Source organism: Schistocerca serialis, chromosome 2 (assembly GCF_023864345.2).
Source record: "Schistocerca serialis cubense isolate TAMUIC-IGC-003099 chromosome 2, iqSchSeri2.2, whole genome shotgun sequence".
Taxonomy (NCBI): Eukaryota; Metazoa; Arthropoda; class Insecta; order Orthoptera; family Acrididae; genus Schistocerca; species Schistocerca serialis.
In genome coordinates, this window is record NC_064639.1 from 167,810,370 (window position 1) to 167,832,848 (window position 22,479).

Sequence of the window (22,479 nt, forward strand, 5' to 3'; positions counted from 1 at the left end):
AGTATCTCGAAAATAGTGAATCTGGTCAAATGTTCACATGCTTCTGTTGTGAGCATCTACGGAAAGAGGGAGAAGGACAGTGAAACTACCACTAAGTGCTAAATGGTTGGACATCCATGACTCTTCACATAACATGACATTTGGAGGCTTGCCTGCTCTGTGAAGCAGGATAGTTGATCTGTGGCATCTTCACTGAGAAAGCACAATACTGGTGCACATACAAGTGTATTGGAGCACACTGCCCATCATAAATGGTTGAACATGGAGCTCCACAGCAGACCATCCCTACATGTTCACTTGTTGACCCAATGACATAATTGATAATGATATCAGTGGGCATGGGACCATTAATGGATGGAAATGTGTCAGCTCTTCAGGTGAAACACAATTTTGCTACATTTGATCACTGTCACTGAGGTGAAAGGTGGCTTGATACATGCAGTGTGCCATGAACAAAGGCTGATGGGAGCAGTGTTATGTTATGAGAGACAATCTCCTGTGCTTGCATTAGACCTGTGGTAATAACTGAAGACACTCTGACAGCTTCAAACCACCTGCATCCCTTCATGCTTGATGTCTTCCGCAACAGAGACATCATCTTTCAGCAGTATATTTGTCCATGTCTTGGAGCCAGAACTGTGCTACAGTGGTTTAAGGAGCATTATAGTGAACTTGTGTTCTTGTCTCAATAACCAAATTTGCCTGATGTAAATCATATGGAACCCATCTGAGTCACTATCAGATGCCATCACCACATACGCAAATCAGTGGCCCGTTATTTAGATGAATTAAATGACCTGTGCATAGACATCTAAAGCCACATACCTCCACAGACCTTCCAACAAACTGTTGGATCTCTGATATGCAGAATCAGTGATTTATTTCATTCCAAAGGTGGCTAACCAAGCTATTAAGAATGTGATCATAATGTTTTGGCTCATCAGTGTAATGCATATAACATTTTTTATTCTATACTCATGTTCCAATTTGAATTGTGTTTTCCCTAAGAAATTACTGAGGTCTAAATATTCAGAACAAGGAGTACATAAATTTTGGATAGCTACATTATTAGGATTTCCAATGCCAATCATAATCTACATGCTAAGCTGCAACCACTGTGCTTCATTCTATGTGGGCACGACACCCAACATGCTGTCTGTCCAAATGAATGGTTACTGACAAACTGTGTGCCAAGAAACTGCTGGACCACCCAGTTGCTGAACATACCAACACAGTGTTGTTCATTTTAATGACTGCTTCACACCATGTGCCATCTGGATCCTCCCTACCAACACCAGCTTTTCTGGACTGTGTTGGTGGGAACTCTCCCTGCAATGTATCCTATGTTCCTGTAGCCCTTCTGGCCTCAACTTCTGTTAGTCACTGCCATTCGTCCAGCTATCCCCCCCCCCCCCCCCCCTGTTCCCACTACAGTCCTACATAGCCTTCTATTCTACAAGTGCACCGACAGCCTTTCTGCTTCTCTCCTTTTCCTCCCCCTCCACCCTCTGTCTAACCTTCTGACTGCATGTAGCTGCCCAGCCCTCTCTCCACCTCGTCCCTGTATGCTACTACAAACTTCGCTTTAATATTCCCCACCTGTAGACTGCTCTCACCCCCCACCCCCCCCTCCCCACCCCAGCCTCCTTCTTAACCCCACCACTCGAAATTGCTTGTAGTCTGGCCTCGACTGCCAGAGAAAGAGGTCATCTGTGTGTCAGCTGGATTTGTGTGGACATGTATGTGTGTGTTTTGTGTATTTCAGTACAACAACTTCCGGCTGAGAGCTTACATGTTTAGTTGTCTTTTTGTTGATCCCTTCTGCAACTCAGTATCTAAACTATATGGTGAGTAGAAATCCTATCCTTTTCATAATATAGTTATTATTACATCCTGGATTTTCCAGGAAATAATTAAGATGAAAAGGAGCTTAAAACCAGAAATGGCAGCAGTGCAGTTTCAGATCGCAAAACTTGAAGCATATATTGCAAAGTCATCCTTCAGTGAAGGTGTGTTTCCTCAGCAGTTACAAGTCTCAGATGTGGAACCACTATTTAAAAATGGAGATAGACATGAAATAGAAAATACTGTCTCATATCACTTTTTTCTGTTTTCTCCAAAATATTAGAGAAACAGACGAAATTGAGAGGCACTAGTTACCTAGACAATAATAACATTCAAAATTATAAGTAACACAGTTTACTAGTAAAATTCAGAAGAGAAACTGCAGTTACAGACTACAAACAAAAGTGTAGTAGGAATCAATTTAGATATGTCTAAAGTCTCTGTCATGAAATTCTCATTGATAAGCCAGTTGGTTTCAGTCATATCTCAGAAACAGATCTGAGATTGTACACCACACCACTGTTAATTCAAATTAAAAAAAGGTTAGATTCAAAAGCAAAAGAAGTTGTTTTAGGAGAACCCCAGGGCAACATCTTAGGGCCATTACTCTTTTTCATATAGACCTATGTGAACGATTTACAGTTACAATATGATACAGCTGAAATTGTATTATACACAGATGACACAAGTCTAAGTGAGTAATTTTAAAAAAACTCATTACATTCCACTGTTCACAAAATACTAAAAGGTATTGAGACTTGGCTCAGTGCAAATAAATAAACACTGAATACAAAGAATACAAATTATATAAAACTTGGTAAAATGATTAGGGATGTAGAAACTAATTTAGAACTGGATGACAGACTAATAGAGAGAGTGCAATTTGCAAAACTTTTAGGAATGTATATAGATGAAGTTATGAATTGAAAACACCACGTAAGATTCATTACACACATACTTAAATCTGCCTATTTTGCACTGAAAGTTATTGCAAATGTCTGCTTGTTAGAAGTCATCAGAATGGCATACTCTGGATATTTTCATTCTGTTGCCTCATATGGAATAGCATTTTGGGCCAGATCAGAATTATAATTTAAAAGAAAATTTTATCTTACAAAAATGGGATGTTCAAATAATTACCCACACTCCTATACAAGTTCACTGCAGGCCTCTTTTCAAGAAATTAGGAATATTTACTCTGCTATCATTCTATACATTTAAATAAGTGTCTTAACTAAAGCAAATCTAAGCAAACTCCCCATAAATGCTGACTGTCACAACTATAATGCAAGGAACAGGAATGATCTCCATACAGAACAAATAAAAAAAGCACACCCTCAGAAGCATGTAAGCTATATGGGTATTAAGCTCAACAATTCACTGCTTCAATATATTAAAGACTTGGCTGATATAAATTTTAAATTAAAACTTAGAAAATTTTTAATTGTAAAATATCACTTCTCAGTAAATGAGTGTCTTGAACATCAAGAAAATGAGTTTGTGGACTAATCTCCAAAATACGAAATGCAGTTGTGTGATAAATCCTGTGAGAAGTTTCTATCTAAATATGTTTCAGTTTATACAATACTACTTTACTTTTTATATCACTACTTATTCTATATGTAGTAATTACTGGTAAACAAATCACTACACACCATTCGTAAGCAAATAAATAGTAAATTTGCTGGTATATCTTGTAGGCAGTTTCATTTTGTAAATTACACATTTTTTTATTTCTGTTTATGACAAGTGCCATTCATTTATATGATGACATGGATGCTAAATAAATAAATCAAGAAATGTATTGGAGCATATGAGTCCAGTGAATGTAACCTTGGACTGCACATCCCTCCATATGCCAATTGCATCTCATTGTAATCCACTATGAACAATAAATTTTGCCTCAATCTTGTGTTTTGTGCATTTATTTAGATGTAAATTGTTCATGTATTTGAATACTAGAATACTTTTTCAATTTTTTTCTGCAATGAATCTGCTAAATTGAAGTTTCATATGTGTAATCAGATTTAACACTAGTAATACCAAAACATCTGTATTTAAAGTAGAAAGTCCAAATGACCTAAAAATCTTGAAATTCCAACTACATATTTGTACACACGAGTTATAATTTCCAAAAAAACATATATTTTAGCCAGTCAACAGGCAATGACAGCTACCTGTGAGACCAGTAACATAAGAGTTAACATCAAATGGTGACAGATAAACACAAATGTGTGACACAACAAAGAACAGTACACAGCATCAACTGGTTTTACCTTCATCCACACATTCTATTCTGAAAGTTTTTGGTTTGTATTGTAATGAGTTGATAATGGGACATATTGGCTGTGCATTCATAGATGCCATATTCAAAATACAATTGCACTCCATATGGGTTGGTATTCTGCACCCTGTTGCTACGCTGAAGGCTCACCAATTTAAGACATATTCTCCCACCTATTGCAATGGACTGTGAGTGAGAGGTAATTACAGGCCACAGCACAACCACTCACGGCTCACCTGGCCCTCATCTCCACCAATAACAGGATGGAGAAAGAAACTGAATGCGTCCTCTTCATAGGAACCAAATATGGATTCAGTTTAAGTGACTTAGAAAAATATTACACTGTTGGACTTCTGTATCTGGAGATATTTGTGCCATGCTGTAGAGAACAAAGATAGCAATAATAACATTCAAAATACACTGGCCAATGGATAACTGTGGTGACCAGCTGTACAATGCTTTACTCTGTCCATGTTATACTTCAAAAGTGTCCAGTCTCTCACTTCTCTCAGATCAGGATATCTAGATTGTTTGGACCAGTGTTTAGTGTTTAAAAATCTACATTTGATTTAGATTTAATACTTTCAAACTATATCACAATATAATATTCTACATAGTACTAGGAAATTAAATGAAATGATTGTATGGCATTGCTGGCCGGGAGGCCCCATCCGGGGAAGTTCGCCTCTGAGTGCGAGTCTTACTTCAGTCAACGCCACATTGGATGACTCACGTGCCAGTGATGAGGTTGAAGTGATAATGAGGACAACACAACACCCACTCCACGAGCAGAGAAAATCTCCAACCTGGCTGGGCCCGCTGCATGGGAGGCAAGCATGTTACCAACCAGCTAAGCAAGTGTACTATAATAATTGTAGTTGTAATAGAATCAAAATATTCATAACACCAAAAAAGAAATATGTTTGTTAATCTTGGTACTGATCAGTGAATAAAACTCCATACCGTAACCCTGATTCCAGATTTCTTCTCAAGCAAGTCCTTTCTGAGACCCTCTGTCAATACCTGAACTGCATGTTTGCTGGCAGAATACATGCTTATACTTGAGGAACTTGGAGGCAAAATTCCAGCAATACTGAAAAGTAATAAAACAAAACAAGGTCACACAAAACCAAAAATGATAAACTGTATATCTCAGAAGGATACAGCAACAAACGTTGCTAATAACAATACTGAAATTTATATACTTGCATCAGATTAACTTGGTTATTTAGCAGCATCATATTTACATCTATCGGTCAGGTACAAGTATATATTTTCATTTTACAATTTTATAAATATGCTGCGAAATGTAACTGCCTAACCCATGTTGTAATGCAGTATTCAATACAAATAATTAGTGGACAACCCAGTACAAAAGCATTTCTTGATTTGTGTTTTTTTTTCTGTATTTTGCCATTGTGGATTGCCATACGGTTTTCAGTAAATAGTTGACATTTTTGTTGCTAATTAAAGGATTTTGAACCATTTATAATTAAATTTCTTAATCTCCAAAATTAATAACATGTAAAGAAGCATAAATAAGCAAGGTTGTGGCACTTTATTGTTACAACATAGAAACTATAACATTTTACAAGAACTGTGAAGCCTTTGAAAAGCATAAAAATTATTGCATCAACTGTAATAAAATTTACAGAAAAGCAAACCATGTATTTACATTAATAAAATGAAATGGTCACAAAATGTTAGAGTTGTAATTCTCCATGACAGGTAGAATGACCTCCAAGAGCTTGGTGTTGTTAGTGTTTAGTGTTGTTACCAAGCCTGGTAGGGCATATAAGGGACCTGAACAGTGTCGGTGTTGATCACATGGAGATTCACATACTTGTGTGAGATAACATTACTGGCATTTGACACATTTTGAAAGGGGCATCACTATAGGTCTCCAATTGGCTGGCTGGTCAAATTGTGAGGCTTTTGTATGTGTCAATGGCTCAATATTGGACTGCATGAGAAAATGATGGCAAGCGTACTCATTGTCAAGATACCAGTCACGGATGTCTGACCTTCACAAAGGAAGATTGCCATACCGTGCACCAAGCACACTGTAACTCATTCACATGTGTGTCTTTCACCCAATAACAAATAATGGATTCCAATCAAAGTTCTGTGTCATCCTGCACCACTGGTCACAGACTAGCAGCAGTTGGACTAGCAAATTACTGTCCAATGCTTAGGCTGCCATTAACACCATAACACAGGCAGCTACATTTAGATTGGTGCTATGACTGGGAAGCATGGACTGCTGATGAATGGCATTGCATTTTGTTCAGCAATGAATCATGCTTCTGCACTAACCCAGGAGACCATCATCAGCAAGCTTGGTGATGACCTGGTGAGAGGTCCCATTGCTCCAATAATTTGGAGACTCACAGTGGCGTTACTCTTGAATTCATGGGTTGGGAAGCAATTGAGTATGACTTGCAGTCATTGCTAGTAATCATTGCTGGAACTTTGGTAGTCAACAGTACAACATGGACATCCTGTATCCTCATGTGTTACTTCTCATGTGATAGTACCATGGTGCCATTTTTCAACAGGGCAATGCTCATTTACACATGGCATGTGCCTCTATGAACTGTCTGCTTGATGTTGAATCAGCAAGATCCCCAGATCTGTCCCTGATAGAACATGTGTGGGACCAGCTTGGACATCAATTCCATCCCACTGCTAATATCCAGAATACCAAGGAACAATTGCTGCAGTTGCAAGCCAGCTTACCTCACAAGAGTACAACTCCTTTATGACACTCTTCCCAACTGATTCAATGTATCATTCAGGCCCAAGAAGGTGCAAGTCTTATTGACAAGTGAGCTTGAACTCCCAAGTTCACTTTGATCTGATTTCATAATCAATACAGCAATGTCACGTACCCTCTCAACCTAAGAGGGTTTCATTTTGTCTACTCCTTACCTTCTGAGTGCTTCACTGTTTTTGTCAAGCAAAGTATAAGAAATGTCTGATGAAATAGTCTGTGAGTAAGTAAATCAACTGTGACTGATACAGCAATATAGAATAAATAGTAGTTATTGTTTAGGACTATAAAATCATAAGTGGCAGAGGCCACAAGGATTTTGCCTTTTTTTTTCTTTTTGGACTGCCTTGGTGGAAGCTGCTGTATGATTTTTCACCTTACATAGTAAAGTACAAACCAGTCTCTTGTTATCTCTTCTAAATTTCTGAACCAGTCTGTCTTGCTACCAATGATAAGTATCTCAGTTTTATTTATTAACATTGCTACTCTCATTACTCATGTGCAATGATGTGATTCAGCTTTTGTGTTCTAAAACTCTCCTTGCCAAGTTAACTATTCAAAAATTATTAATTTTTACTATGTACTTCAATGGGGTAGTAATGCCAGAACTTTATGTAGACATATTTAATTATAATCAGATTTTACATAATTTAACATTTTTTAATACAACACAATGCACTAGCACACACTTTAAAATCTACTATACAATCTTTGTACATATTTCAAATTTATTGCAATGAAACTGGGAGAGGTGACATAGTGGTTAAGACACTGGTCTTACATGGTGGTTCAAATCCCTGTCCAGCAATCCAGATTTAGGTTTTGTGTGTTTTTTGCAAACTGCTTAAGGCAAATGTCAGGATAGCTTGTTTTAAAATGACAGGGCCAATTTACTTCGATAATCCAAGGTAATTTTTCTTCTCTAATTACCTCATCATTGACAGGACATTAAACAATGACTTTCTTTCCATTTTATTATAATGTACACCTTCTTCCAAAACTTTGCAGTTGAGATATATTCATTGACTGAATATGTAGTCTTTTCCATGTAGACTCCTTTTATTACTTGTTTAAATGGATCTTTAAAATGAATTAGAAATATGAACCAGTTAAAAGTTGTGCAATTTTCTGTCAAATTATTTACAGAAGGTTGAAAAGACATAGAAACTGACTTAAGAGAAAATCAATCTGAGTTCAAGAGAAATGTAGGAACACAGAAGACAATAGTCACACTATGACTTATCTTATAAGATAGGCTGAAGAAAGGCAAACCCATGTACACATCATTTGTATATTTAGAGACAACTTCTGATAATGCTGTGATTCAGAAGGTAGCAGGGATAAAGTACAGATATCAACAGGTGTCTAAATAAAACATTCCAGGCAAACACAATTTAATGGTCTCTCTCCTTTTGGAAATGTCCAGAAGAACAGACACCACAAACCTAATAATGTTATTCAATGGTTACTTTCTCACAGGACAGTAAATTTTATCCCCAGTAATAAAGAACCAAATACTGATTCATTAGATTTACTTGTACAGTTACTATATACAACAGCAATAGACATTACTTTGGCATTTATCAGGAGCTCTACACAGAGAAAGTAAAAAAAAAGATATACAGGTAGAATATCTTGGTCATGGGTCCAGATCATGAAGATACAGGGGTTACCACAAAAAAAGCTGAAATTATTTTTAAAAAGCTATTTATTTTCAAATTGTTCACAAACAATCTTACCCCTTCAAAATACTCTCCATTACAACTAATAAATTTGTCCCACCAGTGCATGCACTGTCTGAAACATTTTTTGCAGTCATCTTTAGAAATGGCTGACAGCTCATCCCTCATTTCTTTCTTGACTTCTCCATTGTTGTCAAATCAGTGTCCTTTCCTGCCCCCTTTAATGCGTGGAAATAGAAAAAGTCACACAGAGCCAGGTCAGGCAAGAGAGGTGAGTGGGGAGCAGAACAATGCCATTTTTGGCCAAAAACTGTCTAGCAAAGATGGCTGTGTGTGCAGGTGCATTGTCATGGCAGAAGAACTAGACCCCGTCTGCCACAAATCAGGCCTTTTTTGACAAACACTCTTGTGCAAGCTTCTTAAAACTTCCAAGTAAAAGATTTGATAGACAGTCGGACCTGAGGAACAAACTCTAAATGAACTATGCCCCTGGCATCAAAAGAGCAAATGACTTTTTTGGAGTGTTTGATGATGACATCCTCCAATGGCTTGACTGCTGATTTGTTTCTGGGTCATAACTGCAGTACCATGACTCTTCACCAGTTATGGCCTTTGACACAAAATCTGGATCAGTTTCAAGCTGTTGTTTCAAAGCATGACATGTATAACACCCCAATGACCCCCTTAAAGTCAATTAAGGCAGAATATCATAATACAAAATACCTTGGCAAATACGACATCTTTGCCGATAAGCTAACACCAAGAAGTTTTGATAACAACAACATTATACATCACTGAGAGTTTTTGTTATGAAAAGAGAAGGAAGAAACCTCAGATTTAATTAATGAACAAATATCCAAGTGATAATTGCAATTAATTTCTTGAAAGCTAAGTCCAAGGTGATGTTAGTCAGAGATAACTTTTATGTGGAAGAGAGTTGTAAACGCAACAAAGAAATTCAATGCGCCTACAAAACTCTTTCACAGAAGAAGTCGCTTGCTGGCTCTCGTCCTGTAAAGACATGCGAGAACAATTCTTGTCTTAGTTATTGAGAGTATGGAACACGACGAGATTGTTTTGCATTCAGAAGTGTTTCTTGCATGACGTGATTCACAAACTTTGGAAACTGATTTTCTAAGCAGAGACAGGAACTGATAGACGTGTTTAATTGTGCATAATGGGTAAACTGAACTTCATTGATGAAACTAGTGAATATTGGACTTGACTTTCAAATAGTTGGAACTAAAAGAAGAGTGGATAGTACATTCTCCATGACTACACTCAATTAGTCTTGAGTGGGACACAATTACACGACTTCACAAAGATAATACAATTACGCTGAAGAGTCAAGTTGTCATAATTGTCAAGAAATTTAATTTTAATAGAATGGACTTTACCAACCAACTGCGTGTGCATGTGGTGTGAAAGTTATAAAGTATTTAGTGGCCAAGGAACAAGAAACTGTTCTTTCCAAGTGAAATATCAAGTGTGGACTACATTATTAAGTGATTTGATCAATGATAGTTAACCAATGACTGTTCAGCAGGGACAATTTAATCTGAATATCAAAATACCTGCTTCATGAACTGAAAAGAGAACTTTTGAACATTCTTTTTAAATTACGGCGTAGGTTCACTGAGACTTGATCAAAGAATATCTGTGGATCTCACTTCATACAGGCTCAACAACTCCATAGCAATGAGCCAACAATGTACAAGAAGACTCATAATTACAATGTTTCCTCGCAATTGGTGGTGTGCACAATGCAGATGAGATAAGATTTAACAACTACTGCATATCCGGGCAATGAATCATTCAATCCTAAATCAGAAGAAGCATCCATCATACGAGTTCGCATTTCTGTCTCCCGTTCACCAACAGGGACCTACGTCATCGTGCATCGTGTCTCAACTCCACTGCGAGAGCTGTGGGAGTAGCAGCTCTATGGCGTCGACAATGTCAGCACGCGGTTGGAGTGCGGGGGTGTCACACATGTTTCAACTCAATGTTACTTTTGATTGTCAGTTACAATCTGAGGAACAAACTTGGCAGCAACCCTTTTCATCTTCCATTAAAATTCACTGAACCAAGCTCCAACATAACCCACTAGTCTCTGACAATTGATCAATTGTCTGTCAATGGTCTATGAGCACAAGCTGTTGAATTTTTCAATATTTTCGTTGATTTGGATAGTTAATGGACGTCAAGAAAGAGATTTGTCACCAATCAACATGTCGCCATTTTTAAATCAAGCAAACCACTGATACACTTGGGTTTTTCCCATAGTGTTATTTGTTTTCAACATTAAAACAGTTTTGGCAGCATTTTTACTGAGCAGAAAACAAAATTTCACAGCTGCATGTTGTTCACTTAAACCTGCCATCATAAAAAACGAAACAAGAACAAAATAGTGGCAGCAAAAACAGTCACTGAAAAGACACAGGCAACACTAAACTGGATATGAGTTGCGCTGTGCATGCCTAGTGGCGGAAATGAGTACTACACAAGCTCTGGACACAGCAATGTATTTTTTTTTTCTTTTTTTTGCACCCCCTTGTATCATCAATGAACCTGAACCAGACAAGGTGCCTGAGATTTTGGGAGGCTAGGAAGGTTTCCTCTAAATGTCTCTTAAGCAGAGTGGCATAGAAGAGTGTCATGCAGATGGTCATGGCATTCCTTATACATCTAACAAATTACATCCTCACGCAATACTGCTTCTCCTTTGAGACTACGATATGTAGGCAAGTCTGCAGCACAGCCATGGACCTCTTCATGGGATCCTCCTAAGCCAATCTATTTATAGGCCATCTGGAGGAAACTTTTCTTACCTTCCAAAATTACAGACACCTTATCTAGTTTATGTTCACTGGTGATATCTTCATTATCTAGACCCACGGCTAAAACACCTTAGTCTCATTCCTCCACAGCCTCAAAACCATCTCACCTATTTTGCCTGCCTGATCCTCCTCAGCTCAACATGTCAACTTCCTGGACATTGATCTCCACCTCTCTGATGGCTCCATCCACATCTTTGGCCATGCCAAGCCCACTAGTCATCAACATTACCTGCATTTTGGCAGCTGCCATCCCTTCCACCCCAAGACAATGTCTGCTATACAGACTCACCACCAATGTGCAGAGTGTCAGCAGATGGGAACTCCATTACTCAATATGCTGAAGGTCTCACAAAGGCCATCACAGACAGGCACTATTCCATAAATCTGGTCCACAAACAGATTTCCCACATCATATCCTCACACATCCCTAAAATACTCACACCAACAACAAACTGGTCACACCCTCATCATCCAATATCATCCATGATTGGAGCAATCAAACCACATCCTTTGCCAAGGCTTTGACTATTCATTGCCATGCATAGAAACGAGGCACATCCAACCCACAATATTTCTCACTCCCTCTTAAAGTGGTATTTGACTGACCACCCAACATACACAACATTCTGGTTCACTGCTATCCCACTCCCAAACCCTTCCCACAGTGATCAGAACCCTGTGGAAGACTCAGGTGTCCAGTTCACCCAGCACACCCTTCTTTCGTCCTGTCACAGGCTTATCCCAAATCGTCACAGGCAGGGCCACCTGTAAAAGCAGCCACATCATATACCACCACTGCACAGCATTTTATTTGAGTGTGTCCACTAGCCACCTGTTCACCAAAATTAGTGGCCACTGCCACCCTGTGGCCAAGAGTAGAATTGACCACCTAATGGTGGAACATGCTGCAGAGCCCATCAAGCTCAATTTCAATGGCTACTTCACCTTTTTTGAACTATCTATGAGATTGTTATTCTTGCAACACATCCTTTGTTTCCTCAATCCTTCTGGTCTCTATCTCTGCTAGCCCCTGCACCCACAACTTCCTCCAAATGATCTACCCTACTGCCTCGAGAGGCTACTTGCTAAAATAATCCAATATGGAAAAATGATTTCTATTTTATCCTTATGATTTTCAGTGTGTCCTTTGGGCCTTTATTTTGGGGTTAAGTCATTTGGAAGAAAAGTGACAGGATAAATATACTTATAGAGGTAACAGCTAATAGCACAACCAAATAATGCAGCTTACACAATGCCAAGGTTATTAAAGAAAATTCATGTAGTATCTTTCATCAAAATATCAGTAGCTACATAAATAAAATGGATGAAATTCTGACATGTCTTCAAGAAAATGAAATGATGGATGGAATTTCAGCAACTGGTTGTGCATGTGTGAACATGCAGTTGTACACACTCACCACCAGTATGGGATTATGTTCTGGGGAAATTCTGGAGATGCCATCAAAACATTAAAAATTAAAAAGAATTATAAGAATAATGGAAGGGGTAGATAATCGCAAATCATGTAGACCATTGTTTCAAAAAAGGATGACCCTGCCACTTCCTTGCATGTATATATTTCAAAATATAATGTATTTAAAGCAAAACTTACATACAAAAAGACCACTCATCACTCAAAATCACACAATACACAGCTATGATACAAGACAAAAATTGGATGTACATGTTCAAAGTGCCAACACAAAGTTATTTCAAAACGGCCTTATCCATCCTAGTATCAAACTATACAATGCCTTACCAGATACCATTAAATACATACAAAACATTGGTCACTTCAGATCTAAATTGAAGTCGTACTTGGTTGATCACTGCTTTTACACAGTAAATGAATGCCTACAAAACTAAATTTTTCTATGTTAACCCAATGTAGTCTCATACAGAAGAACATTTGTATTTTATCTCTCTGTATATAGTGTAACAACATTTATTTAAATATTCATCATTAATTGATATATTAACATGTTATTATGTACAAAGGTATATTATATGTAAAACTGTTGATATTAACATAAAAATCCAAATATCTCTAGCACATTGTGCAGCTGTAGATGAAAATGGATCAATAAATCAATCAATCAATCACTTGGAAATTGCCAAAACTAAACAGATTCATCTTGATGGACACAAGCTAATATCATACAAATGGAGACTTATATCTGCACCTATAATCAGCATATCACTGTGAAGTGAATGGCTGAGGCCACTACACCAGTTATTAGAAATTTTTCCTGATCCATTCACATATGGAGTGCAGAAAGAATGACTGTTTCATTACCTCCATGCACGCTGTAATTAATCTTGTCCTTACATCCCCTGAGGGAGCAACATGTAAGGGATCATAGTATATTCCTTGACTCATCATTTAAAGCCACTTCCACTTCTTGAAACTTTGTAAGTACACTATTTTGGGATAGTTTGAAGCTCTCTTTGGGAGTCTGCCTCTCCAGTTTCTCCTTGACAACTCTTTATATTCTGTAGAAGAATTTCTATTAACATAGTGTGCAAAAGGTGGTGGGTAAGAGTGAATCATTTTACATCATTATGATTTATCATGCAAATGATCCATGGAACATGAAACTAACTTAAGGAATGATTCGCAAATTGTGATTAAGGTCCCACTTCAGCTGTGGAATATTTCAGAACAAATGAAAATTAGTGATGGACCGGAACTGGAACTCAGCTTTCCCGTTTGTCATGATCAGTCCCCTTAAATATTTCTGCTATCTGAGCATCCTTCCAGGAGCAGTCCAAACTTCCATTTGTCCAGGTGTCTAAATTTCCTAGGGCTTGGACTACACTACCGCGATTCCCACACAGACTGAGACACTATTTTTTGATAGTCACATAGCTCTTCTACGGGATGAAATACTGTATTTTAGTGTAGTGACTGTGTTGTACTATATGACTGCATATCTGAAGGAGCATTGCTTTGTACTATATAGTACAACAAAGACATTGCACTACAATACAGTATTTCATGCCATAGCAGGGCAATGTGATGATCAAAAAAAGGTATCTCAACCTGTGAAGGAATCACAGTAGTATAGCGCGAGGACTAGGGCATGTGAGCACCAGTGCAAATGGAAGTTATTTGCCCCTCCTGGAAGCATACTTGGATAGTCAAAGTGATTAAGGCAACCACACGACAAGTTTTCATTTGTTTTGAAACATTCTACAGCTGAAGCAGAACCCTAATCACAATTTATGAATCATTTCTCCACTGAAATGTCACTGTTTATTGTCAACACAGTGTCTGTTCCTATGGACATACATGCTTGTCTGGAGGAACACTGCTTTGGACCATATCATAAAACACAGACACTGCAGTACACTACATGAAACTTACTAGCTAATTGACTGAATATTTGTGCACCATCTTTCAGACAGTACTTCATTACAGATAACTGCATCATTTGTGAAAAGTTTAAGGTTACTAATAATATTGTCTGCAAGATCATTAATATTCAACATGAACAACAAGGGCTCCAACACACTTCCCTGGGGCACACCCAAAGGTGCTTCTGTTTCTATCAATGATTCTCCATTTGAGATAACTTGGTGCAGCCTCCCTATCAAAAAATCCTCAATCCAGTCACAGATTTCACTTGATAACCTATCAGATTGTAATTTTGATGATAAATATAGTTGTGGCACTGAATCAAATGCTTTTTGGAAAATGAGAAATACTCTACTTACCTGACTGCCCCAGTCCTTTACGTCATTTGAGAAAAGTGCAAGTTGGGTTCCATGTGATTGATGTCTTCAGAATTCATGCTAGCTGACATGGAGGAAGTCATTCTGTTTGAGCTGAGAACACATTCTAAGACTGATGTTAAGGATATTACATGGTAATTTTGTGGATCACTTCTGCTTCCCCTTTTGTAATCTGGTGTGACCTGTGCATTCTACCAACTACTGGGCACAGTTTTTCATTTGAGGGATCTATGGCAGATTATAATTAAATAGAGGCTAACTAAGGTGAAAATACAGTATAGATTCTGATAGGGATTCCATCAGGCCTTGGAGATTTGTTCGGTTTTTGATTCCAGTATTTTTCCCAGTACCATTAATACTTATTTCACTCATCTTTTTGGTGGTACGAGGATTAAACTGGAGTACTTCTACTTTGTAAAGGAACATTTGAAAATGGAGTTATGGATTTCTGCTTGTGCTTTGCTACCCTCAGTTTCAGTTCTTGTCTCATCCATGATACTAACTGTGGGACCATTATTAGCCTTTACATTTGAGCAGAGTTTCTTTGGGTTTTGTGACATACCACTCAACAGTATCATGTGATGATAGTCATTGAAGGATCGAGCACTGCTCTTTTGACAGCCAAACACATTTCAATTAGCTTTTCTCCAACAAAAAAGAAAAAGAACGGTGGCTTCATATGCAAAAAATGGAGTTAACACTTCAACTTAATGAATGTTGTGCTGAACAGTTACTAGTGAACAAGTGGGAATTATTTTACGCTTCATAAAACAGCTGGAAACAGTTTTATTAAGGATAAGTGGACTTAACTGGAGAGTTATTGTTTGTGGAGACTTTAACATTGATTTTCTTTCAGATGTTACTGACCAAAGGCACCTATAGTTGTTAATGCTCAGTGTTGGATTATTTCCACAATGAAGTACATAATGAAACACCTACTGACAATTTGTTTTTAGAGCCAACTATCTGCAGTGTTTTATCTGTAAAATCAACAGTCAATCTGACCTAGATGGTCAAATGTTAACAAAAAATATACTGATAAGTTACATTCAGACTATATAAGGAACATATTGTATCACAGAATAATAAACAATTCCTTGATCACAGTGTTTACACAAAAATTGAAGGAAGAATTCTGGTGTTGACATTAAATTTTATCTTTTCTTAAACACATTCCTACAGTATTTTGTGTCCTGGTTTCCCCTAAGATAAAAAAGAGCAAAACTGAACAGAAGTAAGGATAAGGGGTGGATAACTTCCTGAATTAAACTATCTTGTCAGAGAAGAGAGAGCTCTACCAGATTCCAAGGGCTACCTGTAATAAAGATTTGAAACTTCATTACCAGAGAGTAATATCCATCTATAAAACTGGGGTTTAGCAAACCACCTCTAACCACAAAGCTATGCCACACCTTGCAATCTTTCAAAGGTGTTGGATAAGAGGTCCATGACAGAATATTAGCTTATTTAACTGAGCAGGACTTGTTAACTACCTCTCAGACTGGCTTCTCCAGGAACAAAGCTATACAAGATCTCACAAATGAAGTTATAAGAGAGATAAACAAGAAAATTTATCCTGTTGGTGTATTCTATACAGGCCAAATACTGGGGTGGGGGGGGGGGGGGGGGGGGGCAAACTGAGGTATCTGCCCTTGGCAGCAATTTCAGGGGGTGCCAAATTCATATTCTTGAAAACCTTGTTTCGCAAAGCACCTCATTTCCAGCACGTGTCGGTCTATCAATTATTCACATGATTTGCAAATGCATCCCTGTTGGTTTTTGAACATTTTGAACATATTCTAAGTTGATTTCTGAACAAATCATAAGTTGATTTTTAAATGTGTGCATAGTGTACATCATATCTCTGCCAGGGAAATTCCCATCACATCTAGAAATAAAAAACTTTTCCACAGACAAAATGAGACAGGCCTATACAAGCTGAGCCAAATAAACCTGAATGGTTGACTGCCAATTGCTGCTTGCTTATGTGGTTGATTTGGTGTATGAATGATAAGCATTATTATAATTTTTATTGAATTTGTAGGTTCAGACTACCATAGTGGAAATAAATGACTAACAGGACTAACAGGTGAGAAAGATTACTTATTGTCTTCTCAGTGTATCCAAGAAAATGAACTGTTAACAGAAAATTTTTGCCAAACCACTACACTACTAAGGCCCAGTTGTACAGTCACCAGTTAGCAGCTGCTTAAGTTTTATTCTTGGAATAGTGCAGAAAATGCATTGTAAGAACTTGTAATAATGCCTAACTGGAGAATAAATTTGGGTTAAATAAACCAGTGATTCTGGCAGGGTTACCAAAATCAACTACAGAATAACTTTTAACAATGGCAGGAATAGTTACAGAATTAGTGATGACATGATTGTCTGTTAGAATGAGGAAGGAGAAAAAATGGGGACATCACACAAATTATATGGAAGAATATGATGATTCCAAATTTATATAAAAATTTTGTACTACTACTACCTTTTGATCTCATACTTGAGAAACTGGAGCATATGAATGAAATTTGAAACTATTTCCTAACATAAAACTTTTTTCTTGTAGTAGACCTAATATGCATTTGATATTAGTAATTCATAAATTATATTCTTTCATGTTATTTATGTAAATGAGGTAGATAAAAGTGATCATTTGTGCCAAAACAGTCTCACTCTTTTGTGTGTGTTATAACTGCTGTAATATTAGAAAGGCCTACTTTGTTTTATGCAGCAGACAGTGATAAAATAGATGTAATCAGATTAAGAAACCACACCAGTCTTAAGTACTATCCATATCAACAGCTTTTTCAGTATAAGACAACGACATTTTGATTTTTCATGTAGCAAAACGTTTGATGTGCTTTGATGAGTTAATAGATTCATTAGCAGAAAGAAAAGCACATTATGTAAAGCTATAGCAAGATTAGAGAGAAAAAAATGCTGGGACCTAAGGATTGAAGAAATGTGTACTGTCTTGGCTGTCTCTTGTCTTTACTAATTTTATGTTTTCTGTATTTAATTATATGTCACACAAAAGAGAAAGTTATTAGCTAATAGGCAATAAAGAGTGAAAATTTTCTCACGAGCTCTTATTCTCCTGATCATAAATAACCTCACCCAGTATTAATTGTGAGTTGTTTCTATTTTTCAAACTGGCCAACTATGAGCAGGATAGGCAATGCAGAACATTTTAATTTCCACTGTCCTTAATATAGGTTTGATGACTTCCAATACAAAACACACATGTTTGAATTCCACAGAGCAAAATACAGAGACAAACAATAGAAGAGCCATGGTACTGGACTTTCTGAGACTCAACACCAAGTCTTACATTCTTCAAAGATATATGTTTTATATATCAAACTCTTTGGAAAGATATGTGCTAAAAATGAACATACTTTCAAAAATGAATTTTATTTAAAAGTTTTGACGTCCTGTCTCAAACTCTCGAGGGGTAAAGGGGGGCGGGGTGGGGGGTGGGAGGGTGGAGGGGGGGGGGGGGGGGGTAAAGCCTTTGATCATGTGGCATGTGGATAACAAAATTCTACTTGTACAACTAAAGTAGTATGACATCAAAGTTACCTCTCCTGCATGGATGGAGTCTTACTTGCATAACAGAAAATAGATGGTCTCATTAACAGACTGTGATGTAAGCCCACCGTCCTTATATTTGGATTAAATTTTGGATCTCAAATATTGAATTATATACAGTTGTTTTCATATTCATTTGGCATTGGACTGTTTTGACAGCATGTGCAGGTAGCTTTACTCCCAAGGTAAATGCTTCACAGTAATAAGTTTCCAAATTGTGTATCTAAGTGACACATGCCCTGTAAAATTCTTGTTTTCACTATTCAATATAATTAAGCCAGGAAAACTCTAAAATAATGAGAAACATAACTTGAAATCAGAAACTGAATTTGTTGAACTTTACATCCATAGAAAATGTCCCTGTGATGCCTGAAGTTCATCCACAACACATGGGGCTAACACAACACATACTTTACTTGAGTTAGCTATTTCTTTACAGATTCAGTAATGTTGTTGTAAAAGTATTATAGTGCATAGGTAACATTATTTAGCAAATACCACAAATGTGAGAAATTTAATCTACACCTATGGGTTTCAGAAGTCAAGCTCTCACCACTGGTTGTGTACATTCAACCCTTCATACACATGCACTTTAAAATCACAAAATAGTCATCAAATAAAAACATAGCACTTTGCTGTGGAGTACATTCCTTAAATTTGTGTGCTGTAGGGTAAATAAAGTGAACGATGGTTGTTATTCAGAGATTATGTTCAATAATTTGGCTAACAATGTGAATATACTCCTCAGTTATGCTGGTCCTCAGATGATGTCAATGGCCTGCATTCTCAACTGTTTCTTGTCCTTGTAGAAGCTGTCTGTGACATGTGTACACTTGAGTCTTTCTCAAGACATTGTCCTGAAACTGGGCCACCAGAATTTTCAGAACTTTCAAAATTTCATTTTCATTTTATCATGTTTCACACAGTATACAGACTGTGGAGGCACATCTATACTGTGGCAAACTGATATCCGAAACTGCATGTCAAAGATTTCACATTCATGTCCATGGTAAGCGCAATTTTACTGTGGTGGATTTAGTACATGTGTTTTACCAAATACGTGTGGCACCAAATGACATTGCTAAGACTGTCAACTGCACTCCACTTAGACTGTTAGTATTGTGGAGGCACCAGTGGTGGCCAAGTGAAGCAAGCACACCACCACTGCTCACAGCCAGCTCCCTGTCTGACAAATATGAACAGGTCAGGCTGCTGACAGCAGGGCCTCATCCATTTGCTTCTTCCCCATTGTACCCAAATGTGCTCGAGTCAGACCAGCTCTGTGACAGTATGCAATAAGTTGTCAGTGATAGGACTATGTAGTTGGACAGTTAAAATTTGTGTTAATGTTCTCTAACCTTGTCAGTATTCAGTATGCAGTGATCAGGTGATGCAATTTTTGTATATATAGTGGTTGCCAATAAAGAATGAAGATACAGCATAGATCTTACCTGCTAATGTGTACAATAAAACCATCATCCACTCCTCTCTTCAGCATTCCTTGTACAGCTTCTCTTGTACATATGCTTAATCCCATGACATTAATTTCCAAAATCTTCTTCCATTCCTCTGAGGGTGCCACTGAAAAGCAAAATAAAAAATGTTCTTTTGTGTTGTGTGGTAGCTTACTACTGAAGAAAAATAGAAAAATATATTTGTCACAGTAAAACTAATAAACATTACCAATTTCTTTGCAGTTTGTCACATATTTTTATGTTTCATGGTTTAGTCCACTATACGAGTATATTTATTACATTTCAGACATGCTACATTAACTTAGTATCTGTACTACATCAATCTCTCCATGTAAATGAATATAAATTTTCCATATCCTATTTCCTTCTTAAATTTTACTGCCATCCTAACAATTGTGATTGTGTGAGTGCATAAAACATGCTACCACAGTTAATGCATTAAGCAGATGAAGTTTTGACAACAGCTTCTATATAAAAAGCTTTATTCTCTCCTATAAAATTCAGTCAAATTCCTTTTCTCAGCAAAAACACATTACCAGTCAAAAAAATTTATGTTTGTGTTAGTTGATTAGAGAATGCATAGAGTATCAATTCAGTGTATCAGTACACACTACAACAGCACAGAACATACAGTTATATGTGATACTTTTAGTTATGCTGCCTGTGAGAGGAAGACTAAAATTAGTAAAATGATCCTCACATGTGCACTGTGAGAACACTGAGCTAGTAAGCCATATACTGAATTGGTTTCTGTTGAAGATATTTGCCAATAAGACAATGCCTTTGTTGGCAAACTTTGTCATTTTACAGGACAAAATTATCACAGCAGTATTAGCATACAGTACCTATGAGGTAACACATGTTACTTCGAAGAAGTAAGTCACAACAAGTTAACCCAACAAAACTAAGTTTAAGTATTCAGTTGCAAAATAGTATATTCATTTCATTATTACTTCGCATAACATCAGTATTCATCAAACTATTAGCTCAATACAATGGAAATGACAAGTTATTACATTTTACCTCTGCAGTGACACGTGAGTGTACCTTCAAAAGGCCATGCATGTGGCAGTGCTGTGTCATCCACAGAGGGCGCCGCAGACTTGTGTGTGTGTGTGTGTGTGTGTGTGTGTGTGTGTGTGTGTGTGTGTGTGTGTGTGTGTGTGAGAGAGAGAGAGAGAGAGAGAGAGAGAGAGAGACATCACCATCAGAGCCTGCCATGGGCCACAGTCTATTTAAGGCTAGCCGAACTATGTTTGGCCTCAGTTACCTATGTGTATTGCTACAGCCCCTTGCATACATAACTGGTTCCTGATTAATGTTACTTCAGCACTGTGTTCAAGTTGTTAATTTTTCCATGGAATAATGCTGTGTTCAGTCTACTGGCCATGTTTTACTAATACCTAATTACAACACCCTCAACTGTGTAGTGGCTGTTTGTGAACTTGATTATTCAACATTCAGTATCAAATAAATTACTCTTAGAAATTGAGAGGACATAATCTACAGTAATTTATTCTCTTTTGTGAATAAAGTTATTTTTCATGAATAATTTTCATTTTTTCTCATAATTAAATTTCTTTATGCGAATTATTTAAGTTTAAAATCTACATTTAATTTACATAACACAGTTACTGGTAACTGTTGTTAATTTTAATTAATAAAATTTACATTTAATTTACATAAAACAGTTGTTGCTAACTACTGTTAATTTTAATTTACAAATGATTTTATCAAAGAATCAAATTTAGAAATCCTTTAGGTTCTATTTTCATTGAATGCCAGTAATGTTTTCATGTTTGATGTTACAATAATGTCTATGTGAGGAATGAAGGTAGACCCTTCAGGAGAAGCACTGAGTGCCCTATCATGGTGCAGTACTGGATAAAGGTCAGCTTATCTTGAAACTTCAAGCTAATCTGGTGACAGCAGAAGAAGGTTTAGCAGTTTTGTTTTTATTCTCCATCTGAAAAATTATGAATGAGATCCAGGATAGTTTCAAATATTGGTATAAAGTGAATTTATTAAGCCCATAACAACTGGTGACCCAGACATGATATTCAACAGTCACTGACATCTCATACTGTGCTGTGTCGTGCTACGTAAGGAACATCTGCAGAGATGGCATCATGCATCTTTTGCATCCTTGTAACCATAACTGCATGATATCAGACCTGCTACCAACTGCTGACATGCCTACAGGCACAGTAATCAATCACATGATGGTAAAACCATCACAACAGAATCCTTG

At 37.2% G+C, this 22,479-nt stretch overlaps 1 protein-coding gene across 1 annotated transcript in view; it reads right to left on the bottom strand.

Annotated features, from left to right (window-relative positions):
- The window catches only part of LOC126456879 (farnesol dehydrogenase-like), a 128,743-nt gene that overhangs the window by 18,910 nt on the left and 87,354 nt on the right, over window positions 1–22,479 (bottom strand). The window contains exons 3-4 of the mRNA XM_050092700.1: window positions 20,205–20,334; window positions 5,093–5,222 (exon numbers count right to left, since the gene is read on the bottom strand). Of these exons, the coding sequence (XP_049948657.1) occupies window positions 5,093–5,222; window positions 20,205–20,334 (260 nt within the window). The remainder of the gene's footprint in view (window positions 1–5,092; window positions 5,223–20,204; window positions 20,335–22,479) is intronic.